Source organism: Aotus nancymaae, unplaced genomic scaffold, assembly GCF_030222135.1.
Source record: "Aotus nancymaae isolate 86718 unplaced genomic scaffold, 86718_ANA_hifiasm-v0.15.2.pri h1tg000014l, whole genome shotgun sequence".
NCBI lineage: Eukaryota > Metazoa > Chordata > Mammalia > Primates > Aotidae > Aotus > Aotus nancymaae.
In genome coordinates, this window is record NW_026988425.1 from 21,714,494 (window position 1) to 21,740,817 (window position 26,324).

Consider the following 26,324-nt stretch of genomic DNA (forward strand, 5'->3'; position numbering starts at 1 on the left):
ACATTAAAATATTCTAGTGTTTGGGAAGTTGATATTTTCTAGGGAAACATTTTTCAGCATCCTACAATAAGTTCTAACTAATTTATTAAATATATGTGAGTGTCAACATCTCTTAAGGTATTATGAGAGTCTTTATATTAAAACTCCAATATGTTCTCTTTTACTATCCCAATAAATTCAAGCACTATTCTATAATCTTCAAATTATTATCAAAAGTAAATCATTTTTTATAATAATGTGAAGATTATAGAATAGTTTCGGTAAAACTACTTTAATAAAAATTTATTTTTGATAATAATTTAAAGATTATAGAATAGTTTTGACACTGTTTCACTGAAGATTATTATACATCTTTGACTCTGCTGAGTGGTCCATTAAACCAGTTTTGCCATATACTATGCTTAGTTAATTTAATGTATGTTGTGATTAGAAGTGAACAAACAAAAACAGAAACAAAAACAAGCAAAAAGCTAATGAGAATTTAGAAGGTTTGGGGACAAAATTAAACAAGGACTGTGAAGCGATATATATAGTGCTCTTTAGATGCTATTTATTATTATGTTTATCCCACAATAATAATAATGTACTTTTGATTAAATCAATTTAAATATATCTTTGTATCATGTTGTAATATAAGAAAACCTCTAATATATGGTGGTTTATAACATTTTATTTGTTGATTAGCAGTGTGACTTGAACATTGCTGAGTGATTCTTCCGCTGCAAACAATAAGCTCAGACTAAATGGTCATGATGGTCTTACTTGTAATACTGTTGATTTTGCCACTGGACACATGTTTCCAGGGTACCAACCAAGACTTTCTTGCTGGCTAGGTCCAAAGGCAACAAGAGATTAAGGGCATGACCTGATGTGCAAGCACTTTTTAAGCTGCTTCTTAAATTACACATTTTAGTTCCCAGTTAACCAAATCATGTCACATGACAAGGTTCTCAGGCAATGGTCAAGGCATGGCTGCAGGGAAGCATGGATCACTGGATGTAACTATTACTACAGTTTCTCACATTCCTCCTTTTAAAATTCTGTATGCCATATCAGTAAAATGCTTTTAATTCTATATCAAAAATTTAGGACAATTCTTTCTTGTTATTACAGAAAAGTCTGTCCTTGAAAATACTCGGTATACTAGTGTTTACTACTCTGTAACTAAAACTTCATTATGTTATCTTAAGCTAAGCAATGGCTTCCATCCACCCTTTTTAAAATTGAAAATGTCACTGAATAAAATAAAACATTTGTGAACAATAATATTGTCACTATAAAACAGACAATTTCTTGGACATATAAGGAAAGACTGATAAAGGTGAATACACTATAAAGGTGAATGAGATTCCAGAATCTGGATGGTATCAGACACCATGCTCTTGTCATAGGTTGGTCAACCCATTTCTTTTAAAATATATCCCTTTTCTGAATATTCTTGTCAAATTCAACTACTGTGTTTATTGTTTTCCCAACATAATAAGTTGTAATCTAAGCACAAAGATGGCAGTTAGACAGTTGGTTGTTTGATTTATTTTTCTAAGAATTCTCTTTCTCCTTGATTAATGGATAGAATGCCAAGATGAGATGATCCAGACTGTATTATAAATGGAAGGGCAACCAAAAACTACATGTAATAAGTAAAAAAACAGCACAAGGATAAAAATTAACCCAAAATGTCACCTCATTAATTGTACAACTGCATAATTCATAAATAATGATTACATTGCATGATTCTTACAAACTGTTTTTCATGGATTCTAAGCACAGGGGAAAGTGTGCAACCGGTCAATCCATCAGTAAGACTGAAGCATAGAAAAACAAACCCTTCTTGCAGGCCCCCAACTTAGAAGAGTGAGGGGTGTGTGTGTTTGTGTGTGTGTGTGTGTGTATGTGTAATATTTTTAGGCAATTGATTTAATATCTCAGCAGAAAATGTGAATTTTAAAATAACTTTTATTTCTCCATTGTGTAGCATGATATCTAGCCAAAGTAGATTATTAATAATTATTTGTTGCATGAATAAAGGCATGGAAAACAATAATAAAAATAAAGATGTAAACTCAATCAAATATTGAAAATATGAAAAATCAAATTATTACATTGAAATGTTATTACATTACTGTAATTATTTTTTAAGTACACTTGCTGCCTGCTTGAATAAATGAGTTCATATTTTATATAACTATTATTCGTACTAACTTGAACAAGGAACAATCAGATATTTATTAATTATGGTCTTTGTACAAGAGTGTCAGCACTTCTAAAAGTTTTTGTCAGCATTCTTCATAGTTTATCTGTCTTTGTCCGTATAAACACTAACAAAAAGAAATACTGAAGGGTAGATTTTTCCAATGTAGCCTCTTTACTGACTGATACAAATTAGATCACCAATTAATGACATTTTTGAAAGAATAAATAGATAACAGCGAAGGCACCCAAAAGAATATAAACATATTATTGCTGAGGGTGACTTGAAAATCTTGAAAACCTGAGAATGAGCCAAAGAAATAAGAAATGAAAAGAATCAATTTGTAGAAGGAAAGAGGATTACACAAAATACAGGGACCTGACAATTGCATTGTTTTTAACTTCATCCTTGAAAATCACTTCCAGATTGCAAATACTATGTGGGGGTGTAAGGTTCTGTAGTATCGACACACTTGGAAATTTACAAATACTGTCTGTGAGAGACAGAGAGAAGGATGAGAAGAACACTGTGGAGTGAAGAGAATTAATAATTAATTACTCTATAAAGTTGGAAGTTTGATTTTCTGTGGAGATTTAGAGGAGGAGGAGTTGTGCATGGCAGTGATTGGAAATAAATCTAGCAGATAATTTTAAAACAACTTCTATACGGAATGGAAAATGAAATAGGCTAAAGATAAGTAAAATATTATCCAGCTTAGTTATGTCAAGGGGAGACAGCGAAATGATACAGAAAGAGCTTAACCACTGAAGGCAGTCCAACAAACGTCCACATCAGGCCTCTGAAAATTATTAACTTTGAGACCATGGGAAATTACATAACTTCTCAGTGTCTCGGTTTTCACATCTAAAGGAAAAAAATTAAAGGTTCAAATGTGATAACTAAGAAATTGATGAAAATGCATTTTTCCTCTTCATTGAGTGCTAGAGGGTAAAACACTATATGTGTTTCAGTAAGAAAGAGGTTACCTTTCCAATGTGCTGATTTTCTTTAAGATTATAATTCTTTTGACAGAATGGTCCACTTCAGAATTCACACATCTTTGAGACTGAAGTGACAGATGTGAGTGCAGATACGTTTCTTTGCTTTCATGCAGAAACAGTTCTCATCCTTCTCTCCTTGTCTCTTACAGACAGTATTTGCAAATTTCCAAGTGTGCCAAATGAGGAGGTTTTGTTGCTATCGTTGTCTTTTGTTGCTGCTGTTTTTACTTGGTTTTACTTTTCTCCACAAAACTGTAATTTAAGAGTGATGTGACTGCAGGTGTGATTTTTATTAAGCTGAGATATTGTACTTGCATTATTGAATGAGTACTAACTGCATAGGTTTTCGTGTGAAGGAAATGAAAGGTGAAAGCACATACCAGTGACTGAAACATATTTTGTTATTGCTAAATGTTCAAATCTTCTTCCAGGACTAAAAATTATATGCTTATGTTTCTTAAAGTAACAAAATGACTAGCTTCTAAATATGTTTTTAAATTTTATGAATGGTATTATTGTTCTTATAAAAAGTTTTCTTAGCTTTTTAAACCAATCATATTACTTGAATGTTTACAAGATAACATTCTTAAGAGAGCTAATGCTCTCAACCAAAACATAACTTCCTCATGAGAACAAAAGATACAAGCATTGTAGTATGCTTTGTGAATCTGACTTTATGTTATCTAGCTCATACTTGCCATGACACACCTGGACTTTCAGGGTAATTATTTTGACTCTCCTCTGTAATTGAGCCTACAGTTCATATGCTGGGAAACATTCATAGGCTGGGCACTTGACATATTTGGATTGTTTTATTTTGCAAATGACCTTTTCAGTATTTCAAAAATTTAAATGATTTTATAATAAATTCTCATTATAAATGATAATGAGAAGGCTAAAGTCTTCCTCTGCTCATTCTTTGTGTCCATCAGCCTAATGACTTGTTAAAAACTTACATCTCTCCTGTTATTTTTCTAAACAACATGGTATGCTATACTCTTTTGATATGTAACTATACAGCAATTATAAAACAGCAGATCCTACTTTCATTTACTAATGTTGGATTTAAGTAAGAATAGGTTTAACTTATTTAGTGTGATATATATGCGTGTATGTAAACACATGCAAAAATTACATAGTAAAAATCATCTGAAAAGAACACTAAAATCGAATGTTTAATAATTTTGTTTTTTCTTAGTATGTCCTCAATTACTTTTTTATTCTAGTAAATTTTATTTTATTTTTTTATTTCTTTTCCTCCATTTAATTTCTTAATTTGAATTTTTGTTGTCAAATTTCTAAATAATATTAGCTTTTGTCTCTTTTTTTTTTTTAGAAAGAAAGAGAAAAAGAAAAAAAAAGAATGAAGGAGAGGAAGGAAAAGGAAGAGAAAGAGGGAGAAAGAAAGGGAGTGTTGCTTTATTGCCCAGGCTAGAATGCAGTCTAAAAATGGGAATTGAAAACCTCTTTTATGCCAATAATTGTGCTTAACAATGGAGACAGGAAGGAATAAGGGAAGAAAATAACAAACAAGAAGCCAACCAATATTTCATTTAAACCTATAAAATACTATGCAATTACTGATGAGTGATTTACTTCCAATTATATAGTCACTTTTAGAATAGGTGTGATATGATACTGATAAGAATGTATGTTTTATGTATTTGAAGTGGAGAGTTCTATAAATGTTTATTAAGTTTACTTGTTCTGGGTCTGAGTTCAAGTCCTGGATATCCTTGTTAATCTTCTGTCTCATTGATCTGTCTAGTCTTATGTATCTGGATGCTCCTGTATTGGGTGTGTGTATATTTAGGATCATTAGCTATTTTGTTGCATTGATCCTTTTACCGTTATGTAATGTCCTTCTTTGACTCTTTTGATCTTTATTGCTTTAAAGTCTATTTTATCAGAGGCAAGAATTGCAACTCCTACCTTTTATTTATTTATTTATTTTTGCCCTCCATTTAGTTGGTAAATCTTCCTACACCCCTTTGTTTTGAGTCTTTGTGTATCGTTGCATGTGAGATGGGTCTGGACGCAGCATACCAATGGGTTGTGGCTTTTTCCTGTCTGTATCTTTTGAGTGGGGGATGTAGTCGATTTAAATTTAAGATTAATAATAATATATGTGAGTTTAATACTGTCATTTGACGCTAGCTGGCTGTTTTGCCCATTAGTTGATGTAAATTCTTCATTATGTTAATGTTCTTTACTTTTTGATAGATTTTTGGAAAGACTGATACTGGTTGTTCCTTTATATGTGTAGTGCTTCTTTCAGAAGCACTTGTAAAGCAGGCCTGGTGTTGGTGAAATCTCTAAGTACTTGCTTGTTCGTGAAAGATTTTGTTTTTCCTTCCTTTCCTTTTAATAAAGTCTAATTTTGGCTCTTTATATCAACCCTACAATTTTTTTTCTTTTTCTTTCTTTCTTTCTTTTTTTTTTTCCTGAGATGGAGTCTCCCTCTGTTTACTAGGCTGGAATGCAGTGGTGCCATCTTGGCTCACTGCAACTTCTGCATCCTGGGTTCAATCAATTCTCCTGTCTCAGTTTCCCGAGTAGCTGGGATTACAGGTGCCCATCACTGCATCCAGTTAATTATCATATTTTTTGCAGAGACAGGGATTTGCCATGTTGGCCAGACTTGTCTTGAACTCCTGACCTCAACCAATCCTCCTGCCTCAGCCTCTCAAAGGGCTAGGATTACAGGTGTGAGCCACCATGCCTTCTTCGTGTATACATTTTACATGAAGGAAACTATAGCAACAATATATGAGAGTATACAGTAGCATGGAATATATTTTTTAGAGAGCAATTCAAAAATTAGTTTAGAAAACACTGAAAAGAGTAGAGGCGATTTTTTTTTTAAGAGTTATACCATTACAAAAATACTTTAGAAAGTCACACACTTGAGACACAGTTTAGTAAAACATTGAGGTTTAATCAGAAGATTATAGAACTGTCTTTCTCCTCAGCATCTTCTCAATACACAAAAGAGTCCTAGTATAATGTTCTAAATATACCAATTAAAATCAGAGGTTATCATAGTGGCTTTTAAAAAGACATACTGATGTTTTCTTTATACATGAAAACTGCTTTAAATATAAAGACACTGAGAGGTATAATGTAAAGAAATAGAGAAACACAGACCATATTAACAGTAATCAAAATAAACTGTAGTAGCTATATTACTTTTCGACAAAGCTGACTTCAAAACAAAGAAGTGCATCAGGGATAAAGAGCATTTATCAGATATAAAGGAGTCAACTCTCCAAGAATATCTACAATCCTACATATTTGCATGAAGCAAAGCTGGTACGAATTAAAAAGAGGAATGGAAAAACCCACTAATTTTATAGGGGAATTCAATATCTTTTTGTCAGTAAATAATAGATCAAGCAGGCAGAAAATCAGTAAAGACATAAATGAGCTGAACAGCATTATCAGTCAATGTTATCTAATTGACATTTATAGAATACTCCATCTAAAGACAGCAGAATGCACATTCTTTTCAAGCTGACATTAAACAGTCACCAAGATAAACCACATTCAGGGCTGTAAAATACACTTTAGTAACTTTACAAAATAGAAAGCATGAAAAATATGTTCTCACTTTGCAATGGAAATAAAGTAAAACTCAGCAACCAAAAAAATACCTGTGTAAGGTGGCTCAAGCCTGTAATCCCAGCACTTTGGGAGGCCGAGGCGGGTGGATCACGAGGTCGAGAGATCGAGACCATCCTGGTCAACATTGTGAAACCCCGTCTCTATTAATACAAAAAAATTAGCTGGGCACGGTGGCGCGTGCCTGTAATCCCAGCTACTCAGGAGGCTGAGGCAGGAGAATTGCCTGAACCCAGGAGGCGGAGGTTGCGGTGAGCCGAGATCGCGCCATTGCACTCCAGCCTGGGTAACAAGAGCGAGACTCCGTCTCAAAAAAAAAAAAAAAAAAAAAAAAAAAAAAAAATACCTGTGTAAATATTTAAATGTTTATAAATTAAACCAAATTGTCCTTAATTGCACATAGGTTAAAGAAGGTTCCAGAGAAATCAAAACATATTGTAGACTAAATAAAACTGTAAATGCAGCCTATCAAAATTTTAGATATATAATAAAAATAATGAGCATCAAAAGTGTATAGCATTAAATGTGTGTATTACAATAGAAAGTTTAAAATAAATAACCTGTGATTTCACCTTCAAGTACAATAAGAAAATAACAATTTCAACGCAAAACAGCATGAAAAAATTTAAATTACAACAAAAGTCAATAGAATTGAAGTTCATAAATCAGTAGAATTGAAACTAAGAAACAGAGAAATCAATAAAAGCAAAACTGGCTTCATTTGAAAAGATAAACAAAATAGACAAAACTCTACCAGACTAACCTGGAAAGAAAGTGAAAAAACAGAAACTAACAATATCAGAAATGAAAGTTAAGAGATCATTACTATTGACAGTAAGATGGCAATGATAAAAATTGTGAACAACTTTATGCCCACAAACTTTATAACTTAGATTCAGTGGATCAATTTTTGAATAGACATGAACTATAAAAACTCACACAATAAAATGAATAACTTGAATAACTCTACATATATTATATTAATTAAATTTGTATAATAATGAACTTTCAACAAAAAAGTAACAGGCCCAGATTATGTCACTTGAGAATTCTGTCAAACCTTTAAAGAAGAAATCTGCCAATTTTACGTAATCTTTTTCAGAGTATATAGACAGCAGTAATATTAGATAATTCATTTTAAGAGACTATCATAACCTTTATATCAAAACCAGAAATAATATTAAAATAAAAAAAAGACCAATATCACTCATGAATATAGATTCAAAAATCCTCGATATATATATAATTATATATATAATAATATATATATAATATATATAATAATATATATAATATATAATAATATATATAATATATATAATAATATATATAATATATAATAATATATATATTATATATAATAATATATATAATATATATATATTATGAACAAGTGTGATTCATTCCAGATTCAAGGCTATTTCAATATTCAACAATTAATCAGTTGGCCTTCTGTATCTGCTGGCTCTGCATCTGTGGATTCATCCAAATGCTGATTGGAAATAATAGGGGAAACAAACAATAAAAAGTAATAAAAACGGTGCAGTAGAACAATTATTTACATAGCATTTATATTATATTAGTTATTATAACTAATCTGGAGATGATTTAAAGTATATGGGAGGATGTATATAGGTAATATGCAAATAATACTTCATTTTATTTGACACCCAAACATTTGCTGATTTTGATATCCCAAGGGAGTCCTGGAACCAATCCCCTACAAATACCAAGGGGTGAGTGTAATTTACCATTTCAATAGGTTGACAAAGAAAAATAATTTACTCATTGATTTAAGAGAGAAAAAAAAGAGTTGACAAAATTCAACACTCATTCATGATTTTTAAAATTTCAAGAAATTGGGAGAGAAAGGGAACATTTCTATACTGATTTTTATAAAGAATAAAAGTATATCTAACATTGCACTTAATAATAAGAGACTCCACCCCACTTCTAAATTTAGGAACATGATGGGAATGCCTGCTATTACCACTGTTATTCAACATCATAGTGAAATTTTTACTTAACATAATAAAATAAATAAAAGGAATATGTGGATCATAAAGAAAAAAATAAATTTTTTTCTTTGAATATGAGTGATTACCTATTTATAAAATCCACATATCTATGAAAAAAATAAAATAATAAGTAAATATAGCAATATTACAGGAAGCACATCATTTAATACAAAATCCACTCATTTCTCTACCTACTGATATAAAAATTAGAATTTGAAATTTTAAAAAAATCATTTATAACACACACCAAAAAAGAAATATTTAAGTATAAACCTAAGAAATTATGTATAAACTATCATACAGAAAACTACAGAAATTATAAAGGAAATCAAAGACTAAATAAATGTAGAAATACTTTATTAACTATATGACTCAATTTTGTTAAAATTTTAATTCTCCACAACTTGATCTCCAGATTCAATGTAATGTCTATAAAATCCCAACAAGCTACCCTATAGATATCAACAAATTGGCTCCAAAGTTCATATGGAATACAAACATCTGAAGTAGCCTATAAATCATTGAAAAACCAAGTTGGAGTACTCAGACTGATTTCAATACCTGTATACAGTGACAGTAATCAAGACAGCATGGTTGCCAAAGAGAATGGGTATAGAGATCAATGGAATTGAATGGAGAGCTCAGAAGTACACCCACACAAATATGGTAAATTAGTTTTTACCAAAGGTGCAAAAAAAATTCAATGAAGAACAGTTTGTTCAATGGAATGTGCTGTAACAAAGAGATGGACTTAGTACACATTATATACCTTTCAAAAAAAAGAACTAAAAATTATCTTAGAACTTAGACATAAAATTAAAATAAAAAAACTATAAAATATATTTAAGGAAACAGGTTATGATGGATCTGGTGATGGCTTTGAGATAACCGTAAAGGCATGACCTACAGAAAAAATTGGTAAAGTAGATTTTATTAAACATAAAAATGTCTGCTCTGAAAAAGATAACTTAAGAAAAGTAAAGGGCAAGCTACAGAAATATTTTCAAAATATGTATCTGAACAGACATTTCAACAAAAAGATATGCAAATGGCATGACTATAAGTGTATAAAGAGATATTAAATATCATTTTCATTAGAAAATGCAAATGAAAAAAACATGAAGTACTACTGCACATCTATCAGAATGGCTGAAATCCAAAAAAAAAAAAAAAAACTGACAATACCAATATTGATGAGAATGAATAGTGAAAAGAATTTTCATTCAGTACCAGTAGAAATACAAAATGGTAGAGTCACTCTGGCAGTTGTATTCAAAATTAAAAATAATCTTACTATGCAATCCAATGATTGGGCTTTAAGGTATTTTCCCAAGTGATTTGAAACTTATGTCAAAAAACCTGTAAATGAATATTATAGAATATTTTATTTTATTTTATTTATTTATTTTTGAGATGGAGTTTCGCTCTTGTTGCCCAGGCTGGAGTGCAATGGTGTGATATCCACTCACTGCAACCTCTGCCTCCCAGGTTCAAGCGATTCTCCTGCTTCAGGCTCCTGAGTAGCTGGAATTACAGACATGCACCACCATGCCTGGCTAATTTTCTATTTTTAGTAGAGATGGGGTTTCTCCATGTTGGTCAGGCTGGTCTTGAACTCCTGACCTCAGGTGATCTGCCTGCCTCGGCCTCCCAAAGTGCTGGGATTACAGGAATGAGCCACCGCGCCTGACCAGAAGCTTTATTCTTAATCACCAAAAACTCAATGCCACCAAGGTATCCCTCAGTAGATGAATGATAAACTGTGGAACATCTAGACAATTGGATGTGATTCCACAAATATAAATGTGCTATTACACCACATAAAAAGACGGATGAGTCTTCAATTCATACTGCTAAATGAAAAAGGCAGTCTAATAAGCCTACCCACTGTATTATTCCATTTATATAACAGTCTGAGAGACAAAACTATAAAGACAGAAAACAGATCAATGATTTTTCAGAAGTTCAGAAAAGGCTTCACATAGAGTATCTGAAGCACAGGAGATGTTTTTTAAAGCAGTAACACTATTCTGCAGGGAACTGTAATGGTGGATAAACAACACTATGCATTTGTTGAAATCTACAGAACTTTACAGCACAAACAATAAACAATGTATGCAAATTTAAACATAATCTTTTAGGAGATTAAGGGATCCAAGAATTGAATGAAGAATGTGACAAAAGAATCTCACTTTTTAACAAATGATGAAACCACCTCACTTACCACTGACAGGGAAGGGTAAATTTGGAAATGAGGGGAATTTGTAAGACTGAAAGCGAGAGAACTCTAATCAATAACGTTGTCTCATGTGAGGTTATGAATTAACGATCCTGAAATATACAGTTGACCCTTGAACAACATGAGTTTAAACTCCATGGATCCACCTATATGTAGATTTTCTTCTGCCTCTGCCACCCATGAGAGGGGAAGGCCAACCCCGCTTCTTTCTTTTCCTCTGCATTATACCCAATGTGACGATGATGAGGATGCAGACTTTTAGGATGATCCACTTTCACTTAATGAACAGTAAATATAGTTTATTTCTCTTACAATTTTCTTAATAACACTGACTTTTCTCTAGCTTATGTTAGTGTAAGGACACAGTATATAATACAATGCCACACAAAATATGTGTTAATTGGCCGTTTGTTATCAGTCATACTTCTGGTCAACAGTAGCCTCTTAGTAGCTTAGTTCTGGGGGAGTCAAAAGTTCTATATGATTTTTGCCTGTGTGGGGCATAGGTGCCCCTAACTCCTGTGTTGTTCTAGGGTCAACTATAAACTAGAATTAACAATTAAATAAATGAATGGCAGATGGTGGGAGGTGGGTTTCTCAGTGTTGGAATGGGAGGGAACATATAAGCAAGAGAGAAGGGTATGTATAATTTCCCATATGGCAATAGAGTGAGAGACATCAATATTTATTCATTTTTAGCCTAATGTTAGTACATGTGATTACACATGGAAATATATATGGATATTGATCATAGATGCATAGTTGGAATAAATGCATATTTTTTTGCTCTATCACTGGAGAAGACATAGAAACACAAACCTTAGTAGCAAGAAGCATACCTACCATTTAGATCTTGGCTTGCATATAGTTTTCCAACAAACAGAAACAAGGCTTTTTAGAGAAGTATGACTGATTCTAGAACTAGGTAGGAAATATGCAAGGAAAAGCTTGAATCTTGGAGTAGCAGAAAGTAAAATAGTGCTTAAGACAAACTGAAAAAAACAAAATCAAGCAGTTATGGGATATGAAAAAGGGTACTGGAGCCAATTGAAATAGCTGTATGAATGAAGTAGTATTGGTAATCCCAGCACTCTGGGAGGCCAAGGTGGGTGGATCACCTGAGGTCAGGAGTTCGAGACCAGCTTAACCAATATGGCGAAACCCTGTCCCTCCTAAAAATACAAAAATTAGCCAGTTGTGGTGGTGGGCACCTGTAGCCACAACTACTTATGTGGCTGAGACAGGAGAATTGCTTGAACTCAGGAGGCGGAGGTTGCAGTGAGTCGCAATTGTGTCAATGCACTCCAGCCTGGGCAACAGAGCGAGACTCCATCTCAAAAAAAATAAAAATAAAAATAAATGAAAAAATAAAGTAGTATTGGCTTATAAACCAAAGTATCTTATATCTATGAGTTCATACCAATATAAATAAATAATCTTATAGATAAATGAAGATAGACACATCTCCCATACAGCTGAAGTTCAGTATTTTAGGTAGATACTCTGCCTTGAAGAGAGGAAGCACACTTCTGCACTTCTTAAGTAAGGGCTGTGCAAAGTGACTTTCTTCAGAGAAGTGAAATGTAAGCAGTTGGGGAAAAAGGAGTAATTTATAGTGAAGAAAACTGAAAAACTATTTCAGCCAGATGACCAAGGTGAACATTAACAGTGATAAATCATTTTGATAGCATGTTCCTCTGATATGATGTGATGAGAATGGCACTTAACCTATGTGGTCTTCTACCTTAGAACCCATACTCCCAGTCTAATAATGAGAAGGGAAAATTGTATTAATATCAATTGAGAGACATTCTACAAAATATCTGGTCACTAACTCTGAAAACTCTCCATATCATTAAAAATGAGGAAAGCCTGCAAAATTATCACAGATGAGAAAAACCTAAAGAACCTGATGACTACATGAAGTAGCATATTGTGGATAGTATCCTAAGACAACAACAACAATAAAAGAATATTAAGTTTAAAAAGTGTAAAAAAGTATACTGTGTAATTAACAAGGCATCAGTATTGGTTCATTCATTATATTAATTATGGTGACAATACTATAATAATAGAAGACATTAGCAGGGGAAACTGGGTTTGAAATGCACAGCTATTTTCTGTACCATCTTAGTAATTTCAAGAGTGTGTTTTTTAAACTGTTACTTGAATACTAGAATAGCAATACAATGAGAGATTCAACAACAGCATGGAAAAGAAGATCATAAATACTCATCAGAAACAGAATTGATAAAACAGGGAAAAGCACGGGAGAGGAGAGGAGAAGGGAGGGGAAGGGAGCGGGGAAGGGATGGTGGAAGGGGAGGGGAGGGGAGGGAAAGAGAGGAGAGGAGAGGGGGAGGGGATGGGAGGGAAAGAGAGGAGAGGAGAGGAGAAGGGGAAGAGAGGAGACAGAGAAAAAGCAAGCACTGGAGAATAGTTCTGATCCCAAGCAACAACAGATGTACTAAACTTGGAAAAAGGAAGATACAGACTTGGATCTCATGAATTCAAAGCCAATGGATTGGATTGGCCAGGTGGTGTTCAGAAGATAGCAAATATATGCAACTGAAACTCCATCATCTTACTGAAAGGGAAAACATATAAATATACATTTAAGGATCGTTAGAATAGTATTTATACAGAGATGAAAACTGCTATTATAACAAGAGGCCTCCAAATGTCAATGATATAAAAAAGAAATGAGAACAGAAGGGAGAACTCTGTGGGATTATTTTTGTAGGCTGTGTGAGAGGTATATGAAGTCTTAAAAGAGGAAAGAAAAAAATGTGTGAACAAAAAGGTGGAAGAAGTTGGAAGACGAGATATGAAGGTGTGATTAACTCTACAGAAACTTTAGGGAGATGAAAGAAAGAAAGAGTGAGGTTCTTAAATTATTAAGTTATTAGTGAGCTTCAAAGAAACAGATTTCAGGTTGTTAAACGGTTATAAAGGAGCGAGGCAGGATAACTCAATATGCTGCATCTCATGGGTAAAGGGCTGGAGTGTGCCTAACACAATTCTGTTAGTGTCCTGGCTCTGCCACTTGTTGTGACTAAATAGACATTTTTCTGCACATGTTCAGTCTAATTTACTTATATGTAAAATAAATATAATGGTAATATGTGTCTCATCAAGTAAGCATTAAATGCTTGTAGCGGAATTGTCAACATAGCATATGCTCAGTGATTAATAGCTCTATTATTCCTACTACTTAAAAAAAAAACAGCAGAGCAAAAGCGACAAAAGACTTACTGAAAATTGTCTTGAACTTAGGAAAGAGAAAATTACTGATTGTCTCACATAATTTTCAATCACGGCAAACACCATATCCATAGAAAAATAGATAGGAAGAGACTAAATAAATTCCATTTGGATGTTAGGGATTTAAGTGATGATACGGGCTAACGTATAGCTACACCCAAAGGAAGCTAAAAAGAAATGAAATTAGACACAATTAGACTGAAAATTCCAAGTAAGTTAAGATCAGGGTAGTATTGAGATGATAAATGTCAATGTTTAAAAGGAGATGCAAAGTGATATAGCTTCAAATATATCAAATTCTTGGTAATGTAGACATGAATATTTTCAATTGTATAAGAGTTTTAACCTGCACTATGGCAACGTCTTTTGTCCTTCAGTCTTGGCTTGTGACTAAGATATTGACATCAGAACCAATAATTTTTAGGTTATTTCTTCTTTATAAGGAAGTATAACAATATGTTATAGTATGACTCATAATTCCCAGAGTTAATTTCATGGTAATTTACCTTGTCATTGCAGTGTAATAAATAATAATGTAGAAGTTATAAAAACAAGGGAAAAAGCATCAGCGTGAAAGTTGAGGTAAGAGTTACTTAATTATTCACAATTAAGAAAAGGGCTTTACCCCGTAGTTGTTTCTTATTTCTTGGTTTTACCCAAGTCGTTTGGCCACTCTTACCTTCTATTTTTTTTTTTTTAATTTTAAAGTGGGACAATTAAAATGACATACAATTAAACCCTAATAAAGTTTAAGAACTTTTGAGAAATTTAGTAAATAAAATTGATTGTTATGAAAATCTGTGACAATTGATTGTTAAGAAAATAAATAATAAAAGGATTAAGTGGCTCCAAGCTACTTGGGAGACTAAGCAGGAGAATCACTTGAACCCAGAAGATGGAGGTTGCAGTGAGCTGAGATTGCACCATCGCATTCCAGCTTGGGCAACAAGAGTGAGGCTCCATCTCAAAAAAGAAAAAAAAAAAGATGTGTGTGGCAGTCCACAATGAAAACTGGTCTTGTAAACATGTAAATACATATATAAGTATGTGTATATGTGTGAGTGTAATACACATGCATACTAGAATTAATCTCATTGTTTTATGACAATGGATATGAAGTAAAATTATCAGGTTTCTTTTCCAGATTTGGGGTCATTATGGCTGATTATATTATATTATATTTTACATCTTTTTTAAACTGAGAAAAAGTTATGATAATGTAACTTAAAGGTAAGGGGATATATAAATGGAAACTTTGTATTGTTTCTATGCTATGTATATGTGTATATACATGTTTTTGTAGATGTGTGTGTGTGTGCCTCCCCACAACAATAAAGAGAATGCCACAAGGTCCATTAGCAGACAAATATTTTGTGTAAATGTTTGTAAGGCTAACAGAACAATAGTGGATGAAGCTGGGTGAAAATTTGCAGACTAGGGAATCAGTGTTGTAGCTCAGTGGAAAACTTATCTTCTCACCACAATCCTAGGATGTGTCAGGATTTGGACATATCATATGGCAGAAAACTGGAATGAGACATGAGGGTGAAATACAATAAATTAGAATGGAAATCTATAGCTCCTTTTTCCCATACTGTGTTTGAAGAACATAATTCAGAGGAAAAAATAGCATTACAAAATGTAAGAAGATGCAGTTAACATCATCAGACTGAGTCAAGGAAAGACTGATCTAAAATTAAGAACAGAATAATATAAAAACGACAGAGGACAGAACAATAAAATATTCCTGAAATTAAAAATTCAAAAATAATCACTACAAAAAATCAATAGAACTAGAAGACAAAGAGGAAAAGAACACCATCGGAATAGGGTAAAGCATAAGACAGAAAGTGACAGCTGAAATATAATTAGTGCTTACATCTAAAACACCCAAAAACCAAAGATTCAAAATTCCACAGAGAGAACAGAAAAATGCAGGGTAGGAAATTATCAAAGAATAATTGCAGGAAAATCTCTCAGAACTGAAGTTTCTGAAGTTGAAAGGAGTCATAGAATGCCAAGTCCTGAGAATGACAAAAAAAAAAAAAAAAAAAAAAAAACCCTCATTTTGACTCATCCACGTGAAATTTTGTAATAATAAGGATAAAAAATATGAAGACCATTATGCAAAAAACCATATCACATATAAAGAAAAGAATGACATGGTCATTATGCTATCTCATTACCTCAGTTGGATGCTAAAATATGACATAAACTATTTTCAAAATACTGAGGAAATCATTTGAAAAAGAACATAATTCCAAATGAGAATTGTGTACCTATGCAAACTACAGATTGATGAGGCAAAAAAAAAAAAAAAAAAAAAAAATTCAAGGAAGGAGTAATTTATGAAAATAGCATACCCCTACCACCACATACACACATCTCTTTCCTTAGTAATCAAACTCAGGCTGTTTATTGACGTTGAATCAACTCTTTCTTCAGATCTAGTAATAAGTTAGGGACGACTTCATATATAAGGCCTGCACATTGACATCTAGTTTTAGGAATTCCCATTTCTAATAAAACAGTTACTGAAACTTTTCCGAGGGTTTCTGTAGGCAATAACACATCTCTTCTGATTTTTTCTTCCCACCATTTTTTTATCCTCTTTGGCTCAAGATCTAGGGTAATTATTTTAACACGTTTTTCTGTCTTTTCATGTATACACCTCTGCTATTCAATTTGGCAGAAGAATTTTGACATTTACACCTAAGAAATGTTTGTCTGGCTCCTCTTATCTGGTAGAAGTGATGAATTTTAATGTATAACCCATCCAACCCATAGTTCAAAGATTCCTAATATTTATATTATGCTTTAAGGTTAATAAACAGAGCAGTGGGAGGCTAAGGAGTTTGCCCCATATTTCTGGTGAGAATTTGGTACAAAGGAAATTTTAGATTATTTCTAGTATATCATATTGTTTCACTCATATGTGTTGATCTAATACTTCATTGAATACAATTAAATGTAACATTTAAAAGTATGTATAAGTAACATACATATGTTACATATAATACGTACATATACACTTCTATAAAAGTAAATATTCAAGGCAATAGGAAAATTATGGTTTAATTATTACTAATGGCCAAAATTCCCTATATAAATTCTAAACATTTTTATATTGCTTAATGCTTAAATGAAGGCCAATAATTGTATTATAAATAAAGCAGAACTCAACATGTTATAAGTATTGAAATATTAGACCTAGTGTGATGTCATAGCATAAAAGATATCCCATAATACTTAAATTTATGAGCACCAAAGAATTCTTTCCCCCATATCTCTCCTCTGGTGCCTCATTATTCCTGAAATGATTTCTATCCAAATTTTTTTTTACATAGATTTGGGTTTTTTTGTGTGTTTTAAACCAAGCCAGTTTTGAAAAAGAAAATTTGATGAACATCTGTGTAGTTGATAGGGGATGAATTGTGTCTCTTTGAAAATCATGTTATAATCTTAAGCCCCAGGACCTCGCAGTATGATTATATTTGGAGATAGAGCCTTTAAAGAGGTAATTGAGATAAAAAGAGCTCTTATCGGTGGATGTATGCAGTATGACTGGTGTCTAAGAAGAGAAATAGGACATGAGTAAGCACAGAGGGACTACCATGTGAAGACACAGAGAGAAGATGGCCCTGGGTAAGCCAAGGAGGGACTCCCAGGAGAAATCAACTCTGCCAGTACCTTGATCTTGGATGGTTTGCTTCCAGAACTGTGAGGAAATACATTTCTGTTAAGTCACTCAGTACGTGATATTTTGTTATGGCAGACCTAGCAAACGAATGCAGGGGTGTGGCAAAAATAAAAGCTTGACATAATAAAAAGCATTTACTAGTTTGGTGCAAATAAAATCTATTTCATATTTTTGTTTAGTGCCTCAGCCATGAGGTTTGAAATGACTCATCCCTCCCAGGTTTTCTCCATGCTACCATTGCTCCTGCTAAATGACCACACGCAGAGGCAGTTAGATTCCCCAGCAAAATGCAAAATGCAGCAATTCCTGATGAGAATCATCTGGTCTACCAGAAGTAATCTTGTACAATAACCTTCTTCAAGAGTCATGCGTCACACCTTAGCAAATCACGTTGCTAAGGCAAACTCAAAACTTGTCCTAATTTTTCTCTCCAGGATGGTTATGGCATCATCAGCTTTTAAAACATGTTATGCAAATACTTTCCCAAACATACTGTAAATTATCACACTACGTCAATATTGTAATGCAGTTCTTAAGGATGAGACAAGGCAAAATTGGGATGGGATGGAAGAAAATAAGGTCAACAGCCATTGCTGAGAGGAAGAAAATGAGAATATGCAACTGGGAGATACCAACAAAGAAATGGGAAATGCAGATTGAAATGGCCCCATTGCTGCCATATAATGAGTAGTCAGATCATTTTAAAGGATCCATTTATAAATGGATAAGGGTGAATATAATTTTCTTGTGTTATCCATATTTCTGTCTGTTTTTCCCATGTGTGAATTTTTAACTTCAAAACCTTGCAAATATTAAATGTATTTATAAATATTTCATAAACCCAGCTAGATATTGACCACATCTTCAGGATGCACCCATAAGCAACTTTATTTTTTACTTATATATAGTGTCAATATTTCAGAAGTCACTTACATAGTTATCATATTTATATAAAATATATTATTTTATAATTAGGTTGCCTCTTTATGTTTTTCTAGCTAGTGTGCAATCCACTTGAAAGCAAGTATGTGAGTATAGTTTACTAATGTGTTACAAAATCTAATACGACCTAGAAATTTGCATCCAATTAGAAAGTTCTTTTCAGGGAATTTGTAGGGGAGAATTTAAATGAAGATTTTTGTAGATGAGAGAACTAAGGGGTAACTATGAGCTCCAGTATAATAATGGTGTTCACAAAGGTGAAGTCCATGTTAGAAAAGTAAGCATATCAGCTGCCTGAAATTGCATTTGCATTCATTTTAGGATTTAGTCATTGGTTTGAACTTTTTTAATCCTTGACTTTTTTATTTTTTCAATAATGTATAACAAATATTTTTAGACATCTTATAAATCCATCCTCTATTATTTGATATGTATTTTATTTTTGCTGCTCATCAAAGAGTCACTAGATCATAAGAAACTTTGAGAAACTGTGTAATGAATTTCTCTTCCCATGCTTAAATGAATGGCACTTTTTTTTTCTAGGAATTTTCATAGAAACACAGCCTGAAATTATATCTATGACTAAAAGCTGAATCTGGTTACCGTTAAAACCAATTTTCCACACACCAGTACAATATTAAACAAACCAATATTTATTTTAAGGTGTAATTTGAGCCCTGAGGCCTCTCTTTAGAAAGAGGAATATGTTTTTCTTTTCTTTTTTTCTTTAATTTTTTTTGGAAAAGAAAGTAACATTTTAACGAACAGCTTTAATGTGAACTAATGTTAAGATCAAACATCGTTTCTAGAATTCAGGACTTACATATTGACCTTGATATTTTCATATTTATTTCAATTTTCTGAAAGGGTAGGAAAAACAAATATGTTTTGCCATACAGTTTAAAAAAGAAAAAGAAAACCTTTTGAATTATAAGAAGGTGGAGATTAGAAAGTGTTCTTTTGTTCTCAAAAGGAATGAGGAGAGTCAGAGTGTCGCTATTGCTTCTTGACATAAAGACGGTATCTTTGTTTTATGTCCTCTTTATCTCTGAATCCTGCAATGCCATCACAGCAGAGTGTACTGTACACCACTTTAAATGATAAGAGTTTCAATAGGCACTTTAGTGGAATTAAGAAAAATCTAACACTCTTCCACCGTGATGCCACATAGCTATCTTCGTTCTAGGTTGTCATGTCAGGCCTGAGCTTGTCTCAGTGTGATTGTGAAAAAAAACAAAACAAGAAAACAAAGCAAGTGCACATTATAGGATGTATCTCGTGTTGGCAGAATAAACCAGAACTGACAATATGATTAATATAGCAACTTGCTAGAAACCAGATAATCAAAGGAACCTTGTCCTAGAAAGTCTGTGTTTGTGTGTGCGTGCGTGAGTGCATGTGTGTGTGTGGTTTCTATTAATATGTGTTTCTTTTTCTTTTTTAAAAATTTCCCCTCTCGGCTGTATTTTAGCCTTCATGACTCCCCTAAGTGACTTTATCAGAGTTATAACTCTCTTCTTCGCCAAACATGTCTGCCAAGACTTTAAAGCGGGGTCCCCAGTCTGTCAGGTAATCGTAGTCCTGGTCGGCTTCTGTGGTGAGAGAGTCTATAGAGCTGAGGGACTCTGCGATGGACCCACTCCCTTCATAGGCATATGTGGCCAGTGAATCGTATGGTGGGGCAGTTGGGTCCACGTCATTTTCCTGCAGCCTTTGATCAATGAAATCCCTTATGTCTGTGTTATCTTCCACTGGTGGTCTCTGACGAGGTAAACAGAGAGAGTCTGGTTTTATATCCCTGCGAATTTTGTTTTCCTCAATCACTTTTGGGTTTCTCAGAGCCCCGATGTCGAATGCCTGGGTATCCTCCTCCCCACCTCCTTCATCATCATAATGGATGACGTTGTCTCTGATGTCTTCCTTAGAGGTCATCAGGGTGTCTTTCTTCTTCTGCCTTCGCAATGCTACATACAGTACAACTATGGCTGGAACAAGACAAAAATTGCAATTTGAGAATAGAAAGCAGATAGATCATTTCATTTCTCCATATAAACTAAAATTGATTAGGGGTGACTGAGTTTCATTAATGGCTTCCTATTACTTTCATAGTAAACATAATATAATCAATAGGATCATGCATATGTTGAAATATTTTATTGTTTAAAGTCAACTTTATTTTGAAATTGTAACTAACAAGAAATCATAGCAAAGTTATTCACAAAATAAAACAAGTATGTCTTTGTATTGAAGTACTTTGGGGTCAGAGAAAAAATGTCTTGCAACAAAAGAAAAAAAATGAAATAATAGTTGTTTCACTCATATAGAAAACTGTAAGAGTTAATATAAGAAAATTTGAATGTAATCGTCTATAAATAAGACTATCATTCATAGGTAACTTTCCAGTTGTAACATTCCTAATTTTAAATTAGAAATTTATGTTTCTTAGGCAATAAGCCCAAGTCTTCACTGTGACAATTATTTTTAAAGGCAATAAATAAGAAAGAGAGAAGTAGAGGAAGGAAGGAAGGAAGGAAAGAAGGAAGGAAGGAAGGAAGAAAGGAAGGAAGAACCTTAGTTTTATAAATCTGACAAACTGAAACATTAATTTCAATTCCGTGTCCTGCCATATTTAGACAGTTTTTAAATCAAATGCCTAGAATTCAGGTTACCTTCATAAAGTCATATTTTAAAATTGTTAATTTATGCCCTTTCATTATTAAAGTATCTATTTATTCCTAGTTGATTTAAAGCTCTCCACTAAATCAGTGGTGTTTATTTCTTCTATGTGTGAATAGGCACAGATACAAATGATGACACCAGTGTTCAGCTCTTCTTGTCATAACAACCCCTCTCCTCCATAGTGGTGTCCACAGGATAAAAGCTAATGTGTGTTTGATTTACCATAGGAGAGTCTGGAAGACACCTGTCATAGAATTATAAAGTAGAGAAGAATACATAATGATAAAATTTCATTTATTCTCTCTTCCTTCAAAATTACAGATGGATCAGTTGGAAAGAGAGAGAGATCTAGGTAGAGACTCTGTACAGTGGGCCCTGGGGATATGTTTAGCAACCTGCACTCCTCCCAAGGGTTTATGGGATCTCAGAACAAAGGACACTGTTATTTGTTCATCTACTGAGTATGTGAGAGACTGCAGTCCTCATGGAGCAGCCTCGTACATAAATGAGTTTAGAATCACCATGGATGAGAAAGAAACTAACTAGATGTGCCTGAAGTCCATTCTAAAGGGACACAAGCACCATAAACTTTCTGTGCTTCCTCTTACCCAAGAAAGGATATGAGAATGGCTGAGAACAAGCTAGCAGACCTAAAGGAGCATGAAATTGGTCAAGGAGGTCAAAGATTAGGTGGATTTTTAAGCAGATCCCATGGCAGGACAAAGAGTGTCAATATACACTGCTGTATACCAAAAATTCACAATGTCTAGAATAGTACTGGTGCTCTATGGGTGCTCAGGAAGTATTTGGATAAATGGGTGGCAGGTGGCAGGACATGCTAAGGATGACCTGAGCAGATCACTTGCTCTATTGGATGATGGCCAAAGAGGCCAAAGGAGAACATCCAGAACATACCAAACCATGACGGGTTGATACTGTCAACGCACATAACGAACAGAAAGAGTTTCTCTGAAATAAAATATATTTATTTGGGAATAAAGTATAGCAATGGGAATATGGGTGCCATAGTAAACTATGTGTGTTTTCAGGGAGGTGAAGGAAGACAAAGGTTTTTAAAGAAAAAATGAGTAGGATACATATTTTGTTTGCTTGTTTGAAACAGAGTCTGGCACTGTCACCTGGGCTGGAGTGCAATGGCATGATCTCAGCTCACTGCAACCCCCTCCTCCTGGGTTCAAGCAATTCTCCTGCCTCAGCCTCCTAAGTAGCTGGAATTACAGGTGTGCGTCACCATGCCAGACTATTTTTTGTATTTTTAGTAGAGACGAGGATTCACTATGTTGGACAGGCTGATCTCGAACTCCTGACCTCGTGATCTGCCTGCCTCAGCCTCCCAAAGTGCTGGGATTACAAGCATGAGCCAGCGTGCCTGGCCAAGGAGGATACATATTGTTTTAAACAATTATCCTTGACTACAAAGATTAATAACAAAGGTGATGACAGTCCAACGTTGGACAGGCAGTTGCTGGGCGGATGTCCCAGCAGAAGTGATTTTGTATAAGGTTGTGACAGCCTTTGTGCGGGGTTGTGATTTTTATAGTCTTTTCCATTATCAGGCATATAATCCTGAAAACCCTCTCTCCCTGGCCTTCCCTAGCTCTATTTGTCAGGTTTTTCTTAACATTAGTGACTCCATTTTGATTCTGACAACTTTCACAATATAGAAATACTCCAGGACTCAGCTACAATAGCAGAGAGGTGTATGAGACAGAAATACTTCATTTGATGTTAAACACCTAAATGATCTTGTTAAATTTCAGATGTGAAAATATTTCTTTGAATATGTCCTTAAAGTTTGTATTCACAAAAAGAGATGCCAGGGAAAATTTATTATGAATTATAAGGATATAAAGAATACTTTGTTCTGCACACCAAAGTTGCTCATGTGGAATTAATACCTACACCATGCCAATTCAACCAGAACTCCATCCTCTACACCAGCACAAGCTTCTGACTCAGGGAGGGGTCCCCACAAGCTATCATGTAATGCCTTACTCTGTGCCTTACATCCTATTAATTAATTTTTTTCTTTCCTAGAGATAAAATCGGGTGTCTATATTTGTCAGATTATATTTGACTAAGTAGTAAATATGCATGTATAATTTGATTCCACAATGTCAATTGTTTATCTGTTGCCATTTGATTTTAAAGGAATGAGATGTAACAGAAAATCTCTCTACTTTTGTGAATCTGGCAGTGAATTAATAAATGGAGAAGCTGAACAGAGTTGATGGAAGAGAGAACCCCCTAATAGGTTTATATTCACTCTCACAGAGATGTTGTAGATTACTTTTACTTCAATCATTTTCCTCTGAAGTGTTTCCAGATATTTTAATCTGTTCTGTTCTCTTGGAAATGGTTAGAATTTTCATGTAAGGAGATGGAGAAAACTGGAAGAAGATTTTTTTTTTTGGATGGCAGTTTAAACAGAAAAGACAAATTTGAGGATTACTTTACCTTCTGTTTCTTTCTGATCTCTCTTTATCTTCCTTTCTTTACTGAACTGGAATTTGGGAACCATTGTTCATCAAGTATATTTTTTAAAAGATGATATAATCTCTTATTAGATAGCAGCAATTACTGGGATGTAAAATGAATTGAGAAGCTGTTTTAAATGGATATTTATTAAAGAGGATTTCATTGTGACAACGGTCACAAACTATTATTACTAGAAAATTCCTTTGATATTGAACGTATTTTTGGTGTTTATTTGATGATGTAATTTATTTATCCCCGGTAATATATATCCAAGAAGTATGAAATAGAAAAACTGTGTTAATAACAATTTAATTCAATACACATAGATTATCTTCTAGCTAGGGATGACGTTTCAATGAAGAAAAACTTGCTTAGATGATAAATTGCGGAGAGAGATAGAGGAGAAAAGGGGAGAGAAAGAAAGACAGAGAGAGTGAACTAGAAATAATTAACAATGATTAATATTGAAACGAACCTAAGAGTATAATAATGCATAGTAGGATTGCAATCAATGCCCCAGTGCTAAGTCCTACAGGTAGAAAAATTGCTTCCACGTTACAAGACAGGATGGTACCATCAGAGTCACATCTACAAACTCGAATAGTCATTGTGTTTGTGCTGCTCTGGACAGGGTAGCTGCTGTCTTCTATTATAACAGGGAGGAAATACAACTCTTGCTGCCTGCGACTGTATCCATTTCTTCGAGCTTCAATTCCAGCTGTGTTGTCTACAAAACATGACATTTAAGGTAACAGGGTTACTTCAGATCCTCAAGTTGATATCTGCTCAATAGTGAGAAGGTCTTCTTGAATCAGGAAAATGGATTCTGATTTTCTTTATTTCTGTTCACATTACAAAAAGTGCCAAAATATAATGAAAATAATCATTAGTGGAAGAAGAAACATTAATCTTGTCTGGTGAAAGAATTAAATTTTCTATTCAGAAAGATTACAGAATGATCTACAAAACAGAAAGTGTGTTAATTTGATCCATATTTTTCTGACATCGCAATCTCATTAAAAAATATTTTGTAGATATTCTCATGTATAATAGGAAAGATTACAAGCTATGAATATGTAAAATATTTCATGAACGTATTCTTTAAACTATATTAAAACCAATTGACTATTTTAAATTAAGGGTTTATCTATCTACATGTTGTATATGTATATATATGTTTATAAATATGTTCATATATGTTATATATGTTTGTATGTATGTTCACCTCTGCACATCAGCTGGTGTAAGATACATGGAAAGGAAAATAAGATGTGTTAAAAACATTAAAAATTGTAAATACCTTGAACTATAACAATCACTACTTTAATATAATTACAAAAGTAATCCATTATAATTCTGGTTAATTCAAAAACAATAATATTTACTTGCAATAATGCGAGGCAATGAAAATTGCTACTTTTATATAAATGCAATTAAATACTTCTATTGAAAGGTGCTCCTTTGCATGCGTTTTCTCTTTTATGTTAGACAAAAAAGCAGAAATTTTGTTTTATTTACAATATTTCATTTGTGTCAAAATAATTCCTAGAAATGCTTTGTTATGTTTAGAAATGTACCAATATATAGTTTATTATAGCCATAATGAACAATAAATATAGTTTATTATAGTATATAGTTTATTATATACCAATATATAGTTTATTATACCCACTTGAGAATAAGGCAAGATCATTTTAGAGAAGTGTATAATATATTACAGTTGTGCAAGTCTGTCACAAACATGTTACTATTTCAGTCAGATTTCATTTTCCTATTGGTAGAATTTAAATTCAACAACTGAAATTTAGGCAGGTTCTTTAGCAATAGGAAGCACCAAGATGAGAAACTTTATGTGATATGATTAGGGATGAACAAATGGATATTAATTGAATCAACATTTACATCTTCAGCAATTGATGGTTTAATGCTTGAGTCTGTGGAAAAGAAACAAGCTAGGAACAGATTTCATAACCTGAGTGGAAACAGCTAAGAGAAATAGAGTATCTGGCGTGTCTGCACTCGGGAGATGGTAGGGATTTGGTGTTCTTGAACTCAATATATGTGTCAAATGGCAGCTTAACCCTTTTAAAAATGTTTATTTTCTCCTTCCTCCCTCCCTCCCTCCCTCCCTTTCCTTTCCTTCCTTCCCTTCCTTTTCTTTCTTTCCTCA

The 26,324-nt window shown here is 33.4% G+C and overlaps 1 protein-coding gene across 6 annotated transcripts in view; it reads right to left on the reverse strand.

Moving 5' to 3' along the window:
* Positions 1-18,607: 18,607 nt before the first annotated feature.
* The window catches only part of CDH12 (cadherin 12), a 1,114,509-nt gene continuing 1,106,792 nt past the window's right edge, over positions 18,608-26,324 (reverse strand). For all 6 annotated transcript variants that reach the window (XM_012475264.2, XM_064375903.1, XM_012475265.2 and 3 more), the window contains 2 exons: positions 24,630-24,881; positions 18,608-20,961 (listed from right to left, as the gene is read on the reverse strand). In XM_012475264.2, the coding sequence (XP_012330687.2) occupies positions 20,462-20,961; positions 24,630-24,881 (752 nt within the window). In that variant the 3' untranslated portion in view covers positions 18,608-20,461. The remainder of the gene's footprint in view (positions 20,962-24,629; positions 24,882-26,324) is intronic.